General features: G+C 54.0%; 2 protein-coding genes across 7 annotated transcripts in view; one reads left to right on the top strand and one right to left on the bottom strand.

Moving 5' to 3' along the window:
• The window catches only part of SZT2 (SZT2 subunit of KICSTOR complex), a 61,199-nt gene extending 49,586 nt beyond the window's left edge, over positions 1-11,613 (top strand). For 2 of the 5 annotated variants that reach the window (XM_023221358.2, XM_023221360.3), the window contains 23 exons: positions 97-261; positions 351-518; positions 923-1,056; positions 1,690-1,856; positions 1,981-2,078; positions 2,163-2,295; positions 2,477-2,607; positions 2,734-2,834; positions 2,908-3,084; positions 3,285-3,552; positions 3,641-3,720; positions 3,805-3,930; positions 4,050-4,249; positions 6,351-6,441; positions 6,636-6,716; positions 6,799-6,873; positions 7,408-7,621; positions 7,996-8,149; positions 8,299-8,421; positions 8,529-8,934; positions 9,062-9,178; positions 10,559-10,627; positions 10,786-10,929. In XM_023221358.2, coding sequence (XP_023077126.1) covers positions 97-261; positions 351-518; positions 923-1,056; positions 1,690-1,856; positions 1,981-2,078; positions 2,163-2,295; positions 2,477-2,607; positions 2,734-2,834; positions 2,908-3,084; positions 3,285-3,552; positions 3,641-3,720; positions 3,805-3,930; positions 4,050-4,249; positions 6,351-6,441; positions 6,636-6,716; positions 6,799-6,873; positions 7,408-7,621; positions 7,996-8,149; positions 8,299-8,421; positions 8,529-8,934; positions 9,062-9,178; positions 10,559-10,627; positions 10,786-10,929 — 3,422 coding nt within the window. Of the gene's footprint in view, positions 1-96; positions 262-350; positions 519-922; positions 1,057-1,689; positions 1,857-1,980; positions 2,079-2,162; positions 2,296-2,476; positions 2,608-2,733; positions 2,835-2,907; positions 3,085-3,284; positions 3,553-3,640; positions 3,721-3,804; positions 3,931-4,049; positions 4,250-6,350; positions 6,442-6,635; positions 6,717-6,798; positions 6,874-7,407; positions 7,622-7,995; positions 8,150-8,298; positions 8,422-8,528; positions 8,935-9,061; positions 9,179-10,558; positions 10,628-10,785 lie in introns of all 5 variants that reach the window. The other 3 variants (XM_023221356.2, XM_023221357.1, XM_023221359.1) reach the window with 3 other exon arrangements.
• On the bottom strand, positions 11,056-14,481 carry HYI (hydroxypyruvate isomerase (putative)). 2 transcript variants are annotated; one of them, XM_023221365.3, is made up of 8 exons: positions 14,040-14,481; positions 13,840-13,951; positions 12,657-12,771; positions 12,387-12,465; positions 12,250-12,299; positions 12,098-12,167; positions 11,860-11,994; positions 11,056-11,762 (listed from the first exon to the last, which is right to left on the bottom strand). In XM_023221365.3, the coding sequence occupies exons 1-8, from the start codon at positions 14,236-14,238 to the stop codon at positions 11,650-11,652; spliced, it is 873 nt and encodes a 290-aa protein (XP_023077133.1). In that variant the 5' UTR covers positions 14,239-14,481; the 3' UTR covers positions 11,056-11,649. The 2 variants fall into 2 exon arrangements, with proteins under 2 accessions (XP_023077133.1, XP_023077132.1); XM_023221364.2 differs by having other exon boundaries at positions 11,056-11,994.
• Between the last annotated feature and the right edge of the window lie 2,880 nt (positions 14,482-17,361).

Raw genomic sequence — 17,361 nt, 5'->3', positions numbered from 1 at the left:
GAGAGGAGCTTTCCCAGGCTTGCAGCTGAGTGGAGGGTCTTGGGAGGGGTGGTCTGCAAGTCCCACAGCTGAACCTTCCTATGGATTTCTACCCAGGGGTTGCCTGCATCACTCTAGCCTTTGTGGATGAAGGAGGGGCCCCCTTGTCAGTGGCGTTGTGGCCCCCCTCCTCTCCGGGACCCCCAGACCCACTGCGAGAGGAGGAATTTGAGCAACTGACCCAGGTCATCCGCTGCCCGGTTGTTGTGGACGGGTCTTCAGGTGGGACAGCTTGGTCAGAGGATGAGGTGTTCAGTTATTGCTGTGGGAGGTAAGGGTGGTGAGTAGAGGGGGATCTGTTCTCCTTCCAGCTCAGAATGGGGCCCCACGGCTTCGACTGGATGTGTGGGAAAAGGGGAACATCAGTATTGTGCAGCTGGAGGAGAAGTTCCGAGGAGCAGCTCGCCAGGCCCTGGCCGATGCCATCATCGAGCTTCAGCTGCTACCAGCTTCACTATGTACAGAGGACACACCCCCAGGTACGCAAGTCAAGAGGTCCTTGGGGTCCAGAGAATGTCACAGATCCAGGCAAGACAGTGTGGCAGGTGAGGGTACAAAGATGGGGTTTAGGGGAAGCATGACAGAAAACTACTACATCAGAATCACTTACTTACAGTTGTCCATGAGCTTGTCTGTGCATCATCCAGGTGCTACACTGGCAGCAGTGAATGGCTGCAGCTGCTCACCCACTTAGACAGGGCTGTTGCATCAGAAGCTCACTTCATACTAACACATGCAGCTGCACACTATCAGTTGTATATACTGTCATTCACTGACAGGTAGAGTAGGAGGCGGGTCACTGTCATACCAGTCTTGAGATTCAGTTTTCTGGAATGGGGATTGATGATCAGTGATGGGTGTCTGTAATATCTGGTGTCCACAGGAAGTCTCAGGAACGGATCGTTGGAAACTAGGAGCTCTGCAGGCCGAGCTAGCACCTTTCCCCCTGCCCCTGTCCCTGGGGAGCCTGTGACTCCACCCAGCAAAGCTGGCCGGCGTAGCTTCTGGGATATGCTGGTAATGGGAGGAAGTGGTGAAGTGGGCATCTACCTTTCTGCCTGCCTCCTAGCTCCTCTTACACTCCCTCCTGCCTCCCAGTCCCCTATAGGCCTTGCCACAGTCTCCTTCCATATAAAACTGCTCTGTCCTGCCAGACACCATGGCATGTACCTTTAGTCCCAGCTCCTCAGGAGGATGAAGTAGGAGGATTTTGCTTCAGGCCAAGAGTTCAAGGCTGTAGTACGTTGTGATCATGCCTATTAATGGCCACTGCACTCCAGCCTGGGCAACATAGAAACACTCTCTTAAAAAAACAAAGCAAAAACTGCTCTGTCTTTTGGACTAGAGTTTGCAGAATGTGGCAGTTCTCACTGATGTAGAGGGAGCCTTAACTTACTATGTACCTTCACTTCCATTTTTCTTGTCGGATCCTCACAACAGCTTGCAAGATAAGTAGAGCTTTTACAGTGAGGAAGGTGAGGCTCAGGAAAGTTAAGTAACCTGCACAGGGCTCCTTAGCCTGCCCTTGGGGAAGCTAGGGTCTGAACCCAGACCTCTGAATCCTCCTAGCTCACTGCTGTTCCATAGTGCCTCCATCCCACACCTTTCCTCTTCCCAGTAGCCCTTCCTCATTCACTGCATTGCCCCCAGAGTAAAACAGAATGTGGGGATTTGGGTTCCCCCAAAACAACTGATGACATTGTCCTGGATCGGCCAGAAGACACTCGGGGCCGGAGGCGTCACAAAACCGAGAGTGTTCGGACTCCCGGTGGAGCTGAGCGGGCACCGGGCTCAGATTCTGGAGCCCAGAGACAAAGGTGTGTGTGTGGTGGCATTTTGCCCTGGGAGGGTATGGGTGTGAAGTCACAGATGGGCCGTGGTCTGTATAAACATACAAGTGTCATGTATGGACATGAGGCTCTTACTCCCACTGTCTTTCAGACGCCGGACCACACAGCTAGAAGAGGGTGAGGTGGGGACCCTTCATCCTGTGTTTGCCCGTGCTGCTCGGCGCTGGATGGAGTTTATGGTTCAGATTGGTGAGACCCCAGCCTCCCCTCCCATCCCTCAACCCCAGCCTGGTCTCCATCCTGCAGCTCCATAGTGACTCCTCTGCCTCCCAGGTTGTGCCTCAGTGTCCAGGAGCTCCACCCACATGGTGTCCCGGTTCCTCCTTCCATCCATCCTGTCTGAGTTCACCGCACTAGTCACCTCAATGGCTGGAGACACCAGTGTCCGCATCTTTGAGCAGCGTTTGTGAGTGTAGATCCTATAGAATTGAAGGGAACTCCCCTAAACTTGCTAAAAGCTGGGCCTATAGGAAGCCAAACCTGAGGAAACTGAGCTAGGAGAGGTGGAAACAAGGCCCAGGGAGGTGAAGACTAGGCCAGGGAGTGGTGTCATGGATGGCCTTTCGGTCTGCCCTCCCTTTCAATAGGGGTTCGGAGCCAGAGATCTTCAGCCCTTGTTCCCCTGGGCAACTGGGTCCATCTCCCCGCCCTGCAGCTGAGCGGCGTCTGCTGCTTCTGGGAAGGAACTTCTTGCAGTGGAGGAGACCAACACAGCAGGGTGAGGGCATGGCCTGTGGGGGTAGGCTAAGAGTAACTGGTGGGGTCTCCAACCTTGCAGAGGGGAGGGTGGGATCAAGGGGGATCTGTTCCCAGGCCCCTGTTGTGCCCCTCCCCCACCCTGTAGCTGCCAAAGCCATGCAGCGCTTCGAGCCAGGAGGTGATGGGAGCTCAGGGCGAAATGCTCCCCGGCAGAGGCTCTTGCTACTGGAGGTCGTGGACAAGAAGGTAGATATGGGGCCAGGGACTGGGTGGGAAGAGGGGTTCCATAATCTCACTGACCCTGATCCCCGACCTCCAGCTACAGCTGCTGACCTACAACTGGGCTCCAGACCTGGGGGCAGCATTGGGCCGAGCACTGGTTCGCCTGGTGCAGTGGCAGAATGCACGAGCCCATCTCATCTTCTGCTTACTCAGCCAGAAGCTTGGACTCTTCCATCATTATGGCCAGTTGGACTTCCCCGTGCGAGACGAAAAGGTGCCTGCTGCTCTGGCTCTTCCTATAGTTTTGGCTACTGAGGGGTCAGTTAAAGAAAAAACCAGCTCAGAAGCTGGAAAGATGGGACAGACTGAGGGCAGAGGTAGTGGGGAGGGAGAGTCTGAGAGAGGAAGCCATGGGATGAGAGAGAGGGTCCGAGGGCAAAGGCTGTGAACCCATTGCAATGCTCCGTCTCTCAGGAGCCAAACCCATTCCTGCTGCCAACCATGGAAGTGGAGACCCTCATCCGGAGTGCAAGTCCCCCACTGAGCCGTGAGCAGGGCCGGCTGAGTGGGTCCTCTCGTGGTGGGGGTCCCCTTCCCCTGGACACATTCCCCTTTGACGAGGCCCTAAGGGATATCACGGCTGCCCGCCCCAGCTCCATACTTGGTCCTGTGCCCAGACCTCCTGATCCTGTCACCTACCATGGACAACAGTTCCTAGAGATCAAGATGGCAGAGCGCAGAGGTGAGGGTACTGGGACAGGAAATCTGTAGAGTCTGGGAGGAAGCGGGTGACAATGCCTGGGGCTACTATTAATGCCTTCAACCCTCAGAGCTGGAGCGCCAGATGAAGATGGAAAACCTGTTTGTAACCTGGCAGCAGCGTTCTACTCCAGCCACCATGCCCATCAGTGTGAGTGACCCCAGCTTGCATCTTCCTCGAGGATCTGTGATCCTGCCCCGTCACTGCTCCATACTCACTGCCCTGTTTCCCCAGGCTGGAGAGCTGGAGACCCTGAAGCAGTCATCCCGCCTGGTGCATTACTGTGCAACAGCCATGCTCTTCGACCCAGCTGCCTGGATGCATGGGCCCCCAGAGACCTCTGGACTCCCTGAGGGGCAGGTGAGGCTGACTCCCAGACTTCTAGGAGACCTTTGCTTACCCCACAGTGACCCCCCTCTTCCATCCCCAGCAGGATGGTTGACGGTGGGGAGAATCTTTCTTGATCTTTACTCTCACAGCGGCGCCATCGCCCTGAGTCAGGGTCTGGGAGCCGAGAGGCCCCCACAAGCTGTGAATCCTTGGATGTGTCGCCCCCGGGAGCCCGTGAGGAGCCTTGGCTGAAGGAGCTGAGCTTGGCTTTCCTGCAGCAATATGTGCAGTATCTGCAGAGCATAGGTTTTGTGCTGGTACCACTGCGGCCCCCCTCACCTGCCCGCAGGTGAGCCCATCCCTGCTTTCCCTTCTGTCTTCTCCTGCACTGCAAGTGAGGCCCCACAGGCCCTTCTTCCTTTTACAAGGTCCTATGTTGACAACTCGGGCTGGGCCCGTGCATGTTCATCCCACCAGGCTCGCACACGTGTGAGGGTTTTGGATACTTTCACACAGCCCTCGGACGTGTCCTGCAGACCTTGTATGCTTTGTGGAACTCATGATGACACTTGTACACAGAACTGTGTCCATTCTCACAAAGCTCATGCCCACACATGTCTTCTACACTTACACGCTTGCATACATCCCCCCACGTGAATTTTTTTTGGAGATGGAATCTCGCTCCGTCGCCTAGGCTGGAGTACAGTGGCGTGATCTCGGCTCACTGCAACCTCCACCTCCTGGGTTTGAGCAATTCTTGTGCCTCAGTCTGCCAAGTAGCTGGGATTACAGGTGCACACCACCCTGCCTGGCTAATTTTTTGTATTTTAGTAGAGATGGGGTGTCACCATGTTGCCTAAGCTGGTCTTGAACTCCTCAACTCAGGCAGTCTGCCCACCTCAGCCTCCCAAAGTGCTAGGATTATAGGTGTGAGCCATTACGTTCGGCCTGCCCATGTGAATCTCGTACATACTCCTAAGCCTCTGGATCTAGGCCTTAATGATTCCTGTCCTGATCATCCCACTGACCTCTCCTGAGATTTGATGTGGTTCTTGGCCCAGGGAAGTCCTTTTCTCACCAAGGACCTCTATGCTAGGCCTACTTGCATCACTGTCCTCGGTCTGTTCTTGGTCATGTTCACCCACTGGCCAGTACTGACAGGTCTGAGTCTTGGGAAGTAGGCAGCCCCTCTGTCACCACCTCCATTTCCCCTGAGCGCAGGGACAACTCTGCAGCCACCTTTTCATCCACCATTAAATCTCAGATTCCCATGGTTGTGGCCCGTGCTCTATGTTCCTCTCCAGATTCTGTGTTCCCTGCCCTTTCCCAGTAGCTGTATGCGAAAAATGAGCTGTTCACTTTACACACAGCTACTTTTGTGTTTCCAGATTTGTGAGTTTATCAAGGCATGTTCTCCTTCCTCTGTTTTCAGTTAGAACCTTTTCAAGCCAGTAGTCCAGAAAGCCAGTTCTAACTCTCCCATGTTTCTGTGCCCAGCTCTCCACTACCCAGGTTTCCCTCTCTTCCAGGCATTAGGAAGAGAAGGCGTGCCTGCCTCTCCTATGCTCCCATCTCAGGGGCCAGACTGGCCCCTCCTACCCTGGGGAGGAGCTGCACAGCTTGCTGCCTTGACAGTTCCCAGCTCTAGGAGCTTCTCTAAAGGACTTTAATTTGCACACTTGCCATCAGTTATGCTCTTCCCCCGAAATCTGAATTCCTTTTTAAAACAAGACACTGAGTTAAAAAAAAAACAAAACTGTTTCTGCAGCAAAATTTAAAGCCAGGCCTTCCCTTCCCACCAGTCTTTAACAATCACTAAGTCTTGTCCCAGTTTCCTTGAGGTTTAAATGGGATACTTTTTCCGCCAGAGGTTTTGACCCCCAGCAAGAATTCTGGCATTCTATAGCCCCTTGGCGTGAGTGGGTCCCCCTGACCCCTTCTGTTCTGTCCCTTCTTCCCAGTCCTTCCCCTGCTTCCCTTCTCCCCTATCCTTTGCACTAAACTGTGATGAGCAATATGCCTCTTAAAGCCTGGAACTGCCATCCCCCAATCAAAAGACAGCAGCTTTTCCCTCTCAGAGGAAGATACCTAACCAGGCATCAAGCATCTCCTTAAATTTTCCTAATCAAATCGTAGACATGCATCACCCTCCCCCTTCTCTCTCCTGCCCAGCACACACCCTCTCAGTAGCAGAGAGGCTTAGACTCCACCTCCCTACTGAGCACTCTTTTTGCCTCCCTTGAAGCAGCAGCTGCTGTGGAGAAAGCCCGGCCCTGCAGTCTAGACCTGGACTCCAGGCCCAGCCTTGCCACTCACAGTGGCACCTTTGTGGGCCTGTTTCCCCCCCCTGCAAAATGATTTCATGTAAAACGGATTCTGGGTCCGTCCGATCACTGTGACTGCATGCCACTTGCCTGCCTCATCCTCTTGTCCCTCTTCCTTTTCTACAGCACCAGCCGGCCACGGGCCATGGCTATCCTTGGAACAGAGGGTCGAGGCTCCTTCTCCTGCCCTAAAACCAAGACTGATGGGAGCCCCAAGGTAACTTGTCATATAATGGTAAAGTTACTGATGCTGAATTACTTTCACATGGCCTGAGGTCATTGACCCTGAGTGATGTACCGAGGTCACTGATCCCAGACTGACACCATTAAAGTCAGGGTCCGAGGGACTTCCACCCTACTGATTTGAGGCTAGTGAGCCCCCAATCCTTGCCCCGTTTTTCCTTTCTTCAGAGTACTAGCTCTCCAGTAACCACCTACCACCTGCAGCGGGCACTGCCTGGGGGCATCATCCTCATGGAACTGACATTCCAGGTAAGCAGGAGGAGCACTGAGTGGAGAGAGCCAGACCCACCTGTCTCTTGCCTTCCTGATCTCATCTTCACCTTCCCTCCAGGGCTGTTACTTCTGTGTCAAACAGTTTGCCCTGGAATGTTCCCGAATCCCAGTGGGGCAGGCTGTCAACTCACAGGTATGTGGATGAGGTGTAGGCACAGTCAGTGCACCCCAGTGTCCTGTGGGCAGCATAGCTCCATGTCCCATTTGCCGGGCAGTAGAGTAATGCAGTGGGCAGGCTGGCCTAGTGACTGATCCAGTGCTGTGGCCTGGCTAGGTCAGTGCTCATTCTGGTGAGCTGCATTCACTACCAGGCTGACCCCGTCGGTCATCCAAAGTGTGTTCAGCTGTAGCCCTGAGGCAGCACAGTGCCTGGTCTGGCCTGTAGTCATCTAGGGTCTGTGGCAGACCCTAGTGGAATCTGGGAAACAGCAAAATGGCCCAGTTTCTCAAAATGGCTCTAGTTTCGTGGAAGTAGTTACAATCCAGTATGAAAAAGGGAGGCTAGAATGAGGAGGCCTTCCCACAGAAACCATTCTGGCAAAGGGCATTCCACTGGGCCACAGCAGCAGAGGAAAGATTGCACTTCTTCCCGCGGAAGGAGGGAAACATGTATTGGGCAGCCAATGCAGCCACACCCTAACCCTGTCTCCTGCTGCTGCCTCCCCAGCTGTCTATGCTGTTCACAGAGGAGTGTGACAAGGTGCGGGACCTGATGCACGTGCACTCGTTCAGCTATGACTTCCATCTGCGCCTTGTGCACCAGCACGTGCTAGGCGCCCACCTGGTGCTGCGGCACGGCTACCACCTCACCACCTTCCTGCGACACTTCCTGGCCCACCACCCCGACGGACCCCACTTCGGCCGCAATCACATTTACCAAGGTCAGTGCCCAAGGGCAAGCCAGTGAACCCAAAAAAGAACAGGCCACAGGTGCCTCCAGGTCAGGGCTGGTGGAACCACCTCCCTGGACAGGTGGTCCCATGTTGTTAATTACCTCCTGTCACACATATCATGTCCCCATGTTTCTGTCCTGTGTCTTTCTTACCAGAGTTTGGACCCCACGTCACATGTTCCCTGCCCTCTGAGTTACTTTTGTCCCATCTCAGTGTTCCACAGGAATGCAGGCGCTCCTAAGGAAAGCAGACCCATTCTACCTGCCAGTCAGAGCTTTAAAGACTCCCATCCCTGTGCCCCACCAGATCAGTGTGTCTGTCCTAGGCTTAGTGTCTGCTGTCTCCTGTTACTTACCCCTCAGGGACATTGGAGCTCCCCACACCACTCATTGCTGCCCACCAGCTGTACAACTACGTGGCTGACCATGCCAGCTCTTATCACATGAAGCCATTGCGAATGGCCCGGCCAGGGGGCCCAGAACACAATGAGTATGCCCTGGTGTCAGCATGGCATAGGTAAGGCGGGGAGGGGCATCCAGCATGCACGCTGCAGGAGCTGGGGCTGGGACATACTTGCAGTAGGGAGACCCGTGTTTTCTTGGGCAGGGTGAGGTTTGTTTCATTAGAACCCCAGAGTTGACATCTCCCCAACCTGTCCTTCACAGCTCTGGCTCCTACCTGGATTCTGAGGGACTTCGCCACCAGGATGACTTTGATGTGTCTCTGCTTGTCTGTCACTGTGCTGCACCCTTTGAGGAGCAAGGAGAGGCTGAGCGGCACGTTCTGCGGTCAGCAGATCCCCTACCTTGAACACGCCCATTTCCCAGCCTGCCCCGCCCTGCCCTGTGTGTCTCTTGCTATGACCACCACTCTCCTGCCCTGCTCCCCACCCCAGGCTACAGTTCTTCGTGGTGCTCACCAGCCAGCGAGAGCTCTTCCCCAGGCTCACTGCTGACATGCGCCGCTTCCGGAAGCCACCCAGACTGCCCCCTGAGCCAGAGGCTCCCGGGAGTTCAGCTGGCAGCCCTGGGGAGGCCTCAGGGCTCGTTCTAGCGCCAGGACCGGCTCCTCTGTTCCCACCACTGGCTGCAGAGGTGGGCATGGCACGGGCACGACTGGCTCAGCTGGTACGGCTGGCTGGAGGGCACTGCCGTCGGGACACCCTTTGGAAGCGCCTCTTCTTGCTGGAGCCACCAGGGCCTGATCGACTGCGGCTAGGGGGGCGCCTGGCTCTGGCAGAGCTAGAGGAGCTCCTAGAAGCAGTCCATACCAAATCCATTGGGGACATCGACCCCCAGCTGGTAAGGGACTGTGGGCTCCCGAAAGAGCTGGGATAGATGCCAGGAATTCCACTGGCAGCCAGGGCAGAGAGCACAGGAATCTGAGGTGACTGGCACAGAAGACTCAGGCCTGTGGCTCCTCCCCCAGGACTGCTTCCTATCCATGACAGTCTCCTGGTACCAGAGCCTGATCAAAGTTCTCCTAAGCCGCTTCCCCCAGAGTTGTCGCCATTTCCAAAGCCCAGACTTGGGAACTCAGTACCTGGTAAGTCCCCTTGAGCTTACTCTGAAAAGGGAAACATAGCAGAAATCCTCACCAGACAGATGCACCCCTCAGCCTGACCAAACAAGCTCTGCTCTGGAGGCCTAGACAGAATGGGACTCCACAGACACATGTAAAACCCTTCCAGTACCGGGCGTCGAGCTACAGTACGTGATTCTCTGAGCAGCTCTGCCCTCAAAGACTCACCAAGAACACAAGCCTTGGCTTGAGATCCTGAGGGCCAGGCTCTGGAACTGACAACCCAAGGAGCTCTCACAACTTCGTCAGTAGGCTGGAGCCCCAGAAAGGACTCCGTGGGCTTTAAAGCCTTGTTACTCAAAGTGTGGTCCACAGACCAGCAGCCGCAGCACCTGGGAGCTTGCTGAAACGCAGGCTCTCCGGCCACATCTGAGACTGCTGACTCGGGATCTGCAGGTTGCCAGTCTCCCCAGTTGATTTGTGTGCACACTGAAGTTTGAAAGCGCTGCTGTAAAGGACAGGTAGAGAGAGCTGTGGTGATGGAGCATGGGGCATTAAGGAGCCCACAGAGATGGGCCCGGCCAGAGCCGAGGTTCAAGAGAGGAGGCATTACGAGAGAAGATTCCAAGTGAGAAAGTAGGAGGTGGAGCCAGGTGAGGGGTCCTGCAGCACAGCGCTTGTGCAGAGGATTCATTTCAGGGTGCAGGAAGGGTCTCCCAGAGAAGCCGAGGTCAGTTAGGATGAGGCTGCAGTAGTGTCAGCGGTTGTGAATAGAGGGGGGTGCCCCTGTGGGTGGTGGGAAGACTGGAGCAGGAGTGGGTTTTGGGGAAGCGTGACAAGTCCAACCTGGGGGAAGCTGAGTCTGGGGTCCATAAGGCCCTTCACTGTCTGCAAGGTTTGTGGGTACCAGGGATTCAAGCTCAGGAGAGTCGTAGGCAGCAGCTCTGTGAACAGGTGGTAACTGAAGCCTTGGGAGAGCAAATCATCCCGGGGTGGATCACCAAGCAGAGTGTTAGGGAGCAGACAGACATAAGGGGACAGGACAGTCCCAGGGGTGGTCAGAGAGGAGTCCCGGGACAGGAGGCAAGGAGGTTGTGCCAGGGGTACAGCACTCTCCACTGATTGGCTTCAGTGTACCAGGCTCTGTGTGGGGCCTCCAGGATCAACTGTTACCCCTCATTCTGACGCAGCTCAGATGGGCTGACCGGCAAGCCAGTGAGGATGAGGACTGAGGCTCAATTTGGAGACATGGTTCTATGTGACCTCGGGGTGCAGACGGGGTGAGGTGTGGAGATGGAAGTAGGCCTCTCCTCATCCTCCCTTCACCTCAGGATGCCCTGTGGAAGGGTCTGTGTCACCTCGGGGGAGAGAGACCTCAGTCCCCTTCTCATCTTTTCACTGCAGGTTGTGCTGAATCAGAAGTTCACTGACTGCTTTGTGCTGGTGTTTCTGGACTCCCACTTAGGAAAGACGGTGAGAACAAGTCGGGGGCTTTGTGTCAGTCTTGTGGAAGGCTGTACCCCAAATGTACGGAGCCTGCTGGGTTGGGGTGCCCACCCTTTCTGAGCCCTGCCTCCTGTCCCCACCCATGCCCTCCTCTCACCAGCGCACCCCCACCATGTTCCCCACAGTCTCTGACGGTGGTTTTCCGAGAGCCCTTCCCAGTACAGCCCCAGGACAGCGAGAGCCCCCCTGCCCAACTAGTCTCCACCTACCACCACTTGGAGTCTGTCATCAACACAGCCTGTTTCACCCTCTGGACCCGCCTCCTCTGAGGGAGTGGACTGGACCACTGCATGTCACTGTTCCTCGAATCGTGGGTCTACAAGATTGCCCGCCAGAGGCAGGACTGACCAGCCCTTCTGGGCCCCAGGGCAAGCCAGACACTGAGTGACACCAAAGGTTTTGTAACTATGTCTTGGGGGTCTGCTGCCCCAGCCTGGCGGCAGAGAACTGCCCTCCTCAAACACCCACAGCCAGTGACCCATCCAGGACTTTAGAGGGTCAGGTCAACCCCAAGGACCCCTTGGGCCCTTCTGGGGTACTCCTTTCTGCCCATCTGGTAGAGTCTCGGGAGTTCACACGGGGTGGCAAAAGCCCCCTAGAGCTCCTCTACCTGATCCTGCCCCCCAGCCTTTGACCACAGTCAGCCACCTGTGTCCCTTGAGCCCTCGGGTCCTCACTTCCCACTTGGACATCACTGCTGGACATTCCCATTGAGATGACACCTGGGTTCCAATCCCAGCTTTGCCTTTGAAACACCCGTGGCCACTGTCAAGTCCCTTTGCTCTCAGACGCTGGGATTCTCATCCTTTAATGAGAAGGTGGGCTCAGAAGCTCTCCCATCTCCACAGCAACCCTGGCACTGGCTTCTCAATGGGAGGGAAGCAACAGAGAAACTGAAGTGTTAGACACTATGTGTCCCCCCACCCCATAACAGAGACATAAGACAATGTTCAGCGGGTCGTCTTTAATGCAGAGGAGGAGATGGGATCTCACTCGCTGCCTGGAGGCATGTGGGTGGTGTGCAGGCCCTCGCTGGCCACCTCTGGGTGGCCCCGCCTATCCCAGTATGAACGTAGCCAACTCAAGCCCTCTACTGTGTCTCCTGTAGGGAGAGGGAGGCCTCGGCATCTCAGCCGACAAGGAGAAAACAGCCCCTGTCCAGTCCCTCCAGAGCTCCCTTCCCCAGGGCCACCCCTCACCTCGAGGCTGATACTCGCAGCCCACAAAGCCTTTGTAGCCTTCATCTTCCAGCAGTTGAAACAGATAGGGGAAATTCAGCTCTCCGGGGCTGCTGGGCTCCCCTCGGCCTGGGACCTGTGCCACCTGCACATGCCCTGGGGACAGATGTGGACAAATGTGGGGTCCAGGCTCCTGCCAGGGCCTGAGGAACAGATGTGGGGACTGAAAGGGTGGGAGGGCAAAGGAAGCTCCTCTCACCAACAATGGGTAGGAACTCCCGGATGTTTCCTGTCAGGTTCCCATCCATGATCTGCCAGTGGAATATGTCCTGGGGAAGAGGATACTACAGTCCGAGACCCCGCAGGCCCCACTCTCCTTCCAGTCTTCGAAGTACCCCTTCTTCCACTTACCATTTGTAATTGGAGGTTGGGTCTTCCCACCTTCTGTAAGATGGCTGCCGCTGTAAGAGAAGCCAGGGAAGGGGCTTGAGCCTCGAGGAGAGCACAGGAATCAAAAGGGACAGAAGGAGACAGGGCTGGGGTCATACCCTGCTGGGGCGAGTCCAGGAAGTACTGGGGGTCAGTGATGCGGGTATTGATGGGCTCCAGCAGTCCCACGAGGTCCTCCTAGCAGCATGTCGGGTGCTGTGAATAGAGCTCCTTCCCAAGTTTGTCCCCCATCAGTCAGTCACTGGTCAAGGCCCTCACCTGTCCCTCTGACCTAGGCTGGCAGCCTCACGTGCTGTCCCCACTGTGCACCCCCTCCTCCGCACACCCACAAAGACATGTAAGTACATGTGTGTTTCCACCTTTCTCACCTGAGCCAAAACCCCAGCTGCATGCCTCAGATTCTCCAGAAAAACGATCTCCATCTCAGCTTTGACTGCTATTCGATCAGCTCCCTGGGGTACTCGGCCAGCCATCAGGTGGATCCTGTGAGGAAGATGGACTGGAGGCCTTGCCTCCCTTGGCTCTCTGCACCTCTTCCAGGATTCCCTGACTCTGCCGGCCCTTGCCTTGTCTCCCCAGGTCTCCAGTCCATGGCACCTGAGCCACAATGCCCAGGCATCCCAGCACTTTTCAGAGACACTTCAGTGACGGCCTAGGGGAAGCCCTTTCCCAGACACCTCAGCATCCACCCACCGCCCCCTGCCTCCAGTACTTTCCACCTTTCCTTCCCTCGGTCCTTCTCAACCTATAACCTGCTAAATTCTCACCTTTAAAAATTATCCTGACCCTTGCTTGCCCTTCTCAGGTATTCCGTGCTGCTGTCTCTACTTCCTCTCCTTGCATCTACTACTTAGACTCTTCCCATCTTTTTTCTGCCCCCACCATTGACCAGTAGTGATCCCCTCTTGCTAATTCTTTCTGAGCCTGTTTGGCCTCTGCAGGATTTGACATTTGATCAGCCCCATTTGAGCCGTCCACCTCCTCCCATCATCCCCTGATCTTATCAGCCACATCCAGCTCTGAACAGACATTCCAGGCCTCCCCACCCCAACAGGCTACATACATGTCCAGCCTTAGGAACGCTGCTGAACACACCAGGCTGCCTCTTGCCACAGCACCCTTGCCGGGAATACTTTACCTTCTGCCCATCAAGCAATGCCCACTCCTTGAAGACAGTCCAAGCATCACTACCTGTAAGCAGCTTTCTCTGATCCAGACAGGGTTAGGTGCTTACCCCTGCTCCCACAACTTCCTGGAATAGGCCTGTCCTCAAATGGATCACTGCATATATTTACTCTCCTATCTTCCTAGGCAGACTGAGCTCCCAGCGTGGGATCCCAGCATGGGGTGAGCATGAAAGAGTGGCAAACAGACTGGTACAGGACAGATAAAATACAAAAAGCAATTTACAAAGGACCAGGACCGCAGAGGCGGAGATAGGCCAGTGGGCTCAGACTTCTGAGCATCTGAGACCTCAGGTCCTCGAATCCCTGAACCTGCGGCAGGGTCGTGGGTCACAGAGGGGTGGGGCTTGGGGTGGAGGAGGGGTACCTGGGACAGCCCAGGGCCTTGGCGTATCGCACGGCCTGCTCCAGCCCCTGTCGGAAGGCCGCCTGTCTCCCGGGGACGGCCCCCAGCCCCATTTCCCCTTTCTCTTGGTCTCCTGCAGAGAGAACGGGCCTCAGCCCCCGACTCGGGCACTCCCCTGCCCGCGCCCCGCCCCCCCACCAGCCTCTCGGCCCGCGGCGCACCCGGGGGCGTGTTGATCAGCACAAGCCGCAGCCCCGCTTCTCGCGCGGCGCGCGCCAGCACCTCAGGCGGCTCCGCGTAAGGCCAGGCCACTTCGACAGCCTCGAAGCCCGAGCTGCCCGCGGCCCGCAGACGCGCGGGGAGGCCGGGGAGCTCGGGGAATAGCCAGGACAAATTGGCGGAGAAGCGCAGCGGCGCCATGCCTGGGGAGGCTGGGCCGGGCAGAGTCCGAGGGCTCCAAAGGCGGCGGGCGGGGCGGGGCTCGGCTCGGCTCTCCTTGCTGGCCCTGCGAACAAATGTGCACTCTTCGGGGTTAGAAAAGCGAACTGCTGACCGGGCGCGGTGGCTCAAGCCTGTAATCCCAGCACTTTGGGAGGCCGAGACGGGTGGATCACGAGGTCAGGAGATCGAGACCATCCTGGCTAAAACGGTGAAACCCCGTCTCTACTAAAAAAATACAGAAAAAACGAAACTGGCCAGGCGATGTGGCGGGCGCCTGTAGTCCCAGTAACTCGGGAGGCTGAGGCAGGAGAATGGCGTGAACCCGGGAGGCGGAGCTTGCAGTGAGCTGAGATCCGGCCACTGCACTCCAGCCCGGGCTACAGAGCGAGACTCCTTCTCAAAAAAAAAAAGAAAAAAAGAAAAACGAAGTGCTGTAAAAATCCGGGCCTTCGCGAAAAGCGCCTTCCGTGAGCGAGAGAGGGAGCGCAGGGAGAGGCGAAGGGGCGGGGCGAGGGCAGCCGGAAAAGGAGCGGGGCCCGCGCGGGGAGAAGGTGGGAAGGCCTGGCTCCCGGACCTGAAAGCCGGACGCGGGGCAAGAGAGAGCTGGCTGCCCGAGGGCCAGGTTGCAATGATGGGACGTGCACTTTAATACTGAGTCTTTCCTCTGTTTATAAAAATGCTATCTGTTCGTTAAGCAACATTTGAAAGCTGTGTAACCAAATAAAGAAGCATTTTTATACCACCAGTTATCACACCACTAGCCTGTTAGCTTTCCCGTCCAAATTTTAAAATATGCAGTTTTTTTCTTTGGAAATTCTGATCATTCGGGATATGCGGTTTTATAGCCCTTTTTCATGGAATATTATTTTGTGAGCATTTCCTCGTGTTTTCCAATGGCCTTCAAAATCTGTGCCTTCGCTGCTCATTGTTGCACACCTAAGCAGCAAATCATTTATTGTACTTTGTGGTTGGATATTGTGTGTGCGCGCGCGCGCGCTGTAAGCGCACTTTCATGCACTTCTTAGTCCCTATCTCTGACCCTTTTTCAAGTCTTTTTCTAGAGATGTGTATCACAGTGTTTGCCCGTTCACGCCGTTTGTCTTTTGCAAGGGAAACGGCACCATTGAGCAGCTATGGGTGAGCTGTCCCCCTCTTAGCCTTAGCCTCAGCTGATTGGACCAGGGAGGTCATCTGATCCCAGGACAGCCAATCCATAGACTGGTCAAAGACCTCTTACTTGCGTCGTTTGGAAAGATAATCTGACCAATCAAGAGTTCAAACAAAGAAATGCTGAGAGTCAACAGGTGGTGTTGCCAGAAGGTGACTGGGCTGTAGAAACGAAATAAGACAGAGTCCTATGGTAAAGAAAAGCTAGAGCCTCCTTTCCAGGAGGGGAACCAAGTCCTGTGAATAGAGGTAGCACACTGAGAAGCCCATGTCGTCCCAGGGGTGCCCAAACCCATAGCTGCTCCCAGGTCTGTGCACTTAAGGCTGGGATGCTTAGACTTTCCTGGGTTTCTTTGTCTGTATAGCCTCTTAATGTTTCTTGAGATAATTTGAATGATTTTACTTTCATCTACAATAACCCACCTGATTGGGCAGGTTCTTAGGGGTAGAATTACATGGTCAAAAATAGGAACATATCTAAGTTATTGATGTCTTAGATTTCCTTTGAAAAATATAAATCTATATCCCAACAGTTCATGAGTAAACATCATCTTGATCTATCGTCTGTGCTAACTTTGACAGAAAAGCTGAAAGTACAACATTAGGAACACCCAGCTTCTACTGATTGTTCTGTCAACACTCAACTCCATCTCAAATGAGGCTAACTCAGACACCAGGGATCCAGCCTGATCCCGTGGTGAACCCAAATGCTTAGAAGGTTCCGTTTCTTCAGCTCTGCCTCCAAGTGTTCTGACTGCTGCCAACTGACACTGATCACCTGATTTCTTGCTCATTTGCAACTGGTTTTATACTAGGACCTTTGCCTTGTCTTGGAATGTGTTTCTTGGGTATTGTCCTGTCAAGATCTCACTAAGCTTAACGTTGTAATCAATCCCAACTTTAGTGTGTGTGCAATCCAAAATCAACAATACAGAGTAACATCCAGAGGAAGTAATTCCTTTATCACTGTTGATCTCTGAGTATGCAGATTCCATTTATGATGTTGAAAGCACCACCATCTGCTGAGCTCTGCGTCAGAAACAAAATGTGTCCAACTCCCAATGGTCCACCCCTTTTTTCCTTGGACATCCCTTAGGGCAGTAAAGATTATGTATAAACTAGACATACATGACTCACTTTCCCCTTAATTCCCTTACAACACCTTCACATAATATACCCAATTAAATATATAAGGAGTGCAATGTCCATGAAAATTATTTGCTTTATTCACCTTTGGCTATGTCTTATCCCACCTTGCAACACAGGCATGAGACTAAGTTATCACAAGTTTGGATTATTTGCATTTGCCTTTTTTTTCCAGCTTTATTGTACTTCACAGATATGTATTTAACTTTTAACCAAATAATTTGCACAGGTGTGGTATTAAAGTAACAACAATTTGTAAATAGTTGCATGGATAATGGCAAAAACTTTAGTACAGAGTTCAGAGTCTCATTTGATCACTGGATAGCATTTGGCAATGCAGTAAAACATATTACAACTCATGTGAAATGCAAATCAAAACCTCAATGAAATTCTATTTTATGCCTTCTAGATTGGCAAAAATAAAAAAGACATTATCAAATATTGGATAGGATTTGGAACAACTGCTGATAGGAGTGTAAATCACTATAACCTCCTTGGAAAACAATTTGGCATTGTCTCTTAAAGCTGATATGCCTTTGATCCAACAGTTCCTTTCCCAGGTGTATCCCCTGAAGAAAGTTTTGCACAAGTGTACCAGGAAAAAAGTAAAGTGATGTTCACAGCAGAACTATTTATGTCGCAAAAAGATGGAACTAACTCAAATGTCCATACATACATACATAGATGAGTTGTGTAATAGTATAGTCATACCATGTTGTACAAGAGAAAGCTGGAGGCTCAAATGATGAAACTGAGTTTGTTCTTGTGTTCGGACAATATATGAAGAGC

Source organism: Piliocolobus tephrosceles, chromosome 1 (assembly GCF_002776525.5).
Source record: "Piliocolobus tephrosceles isolate RC106 chromosome 1, ASM277652v3, whole genome shotgun sequence".
Lineage (NCBI taxonomy): Eukaryota > Metazoa > Chordata > Mammalia > Primates > Cercopithecidae > Piliocolobus > Piliocolobus tephrosceles.
This window is presented reverse-complemented; position numbering and strand designations above follow the sequence as displayed.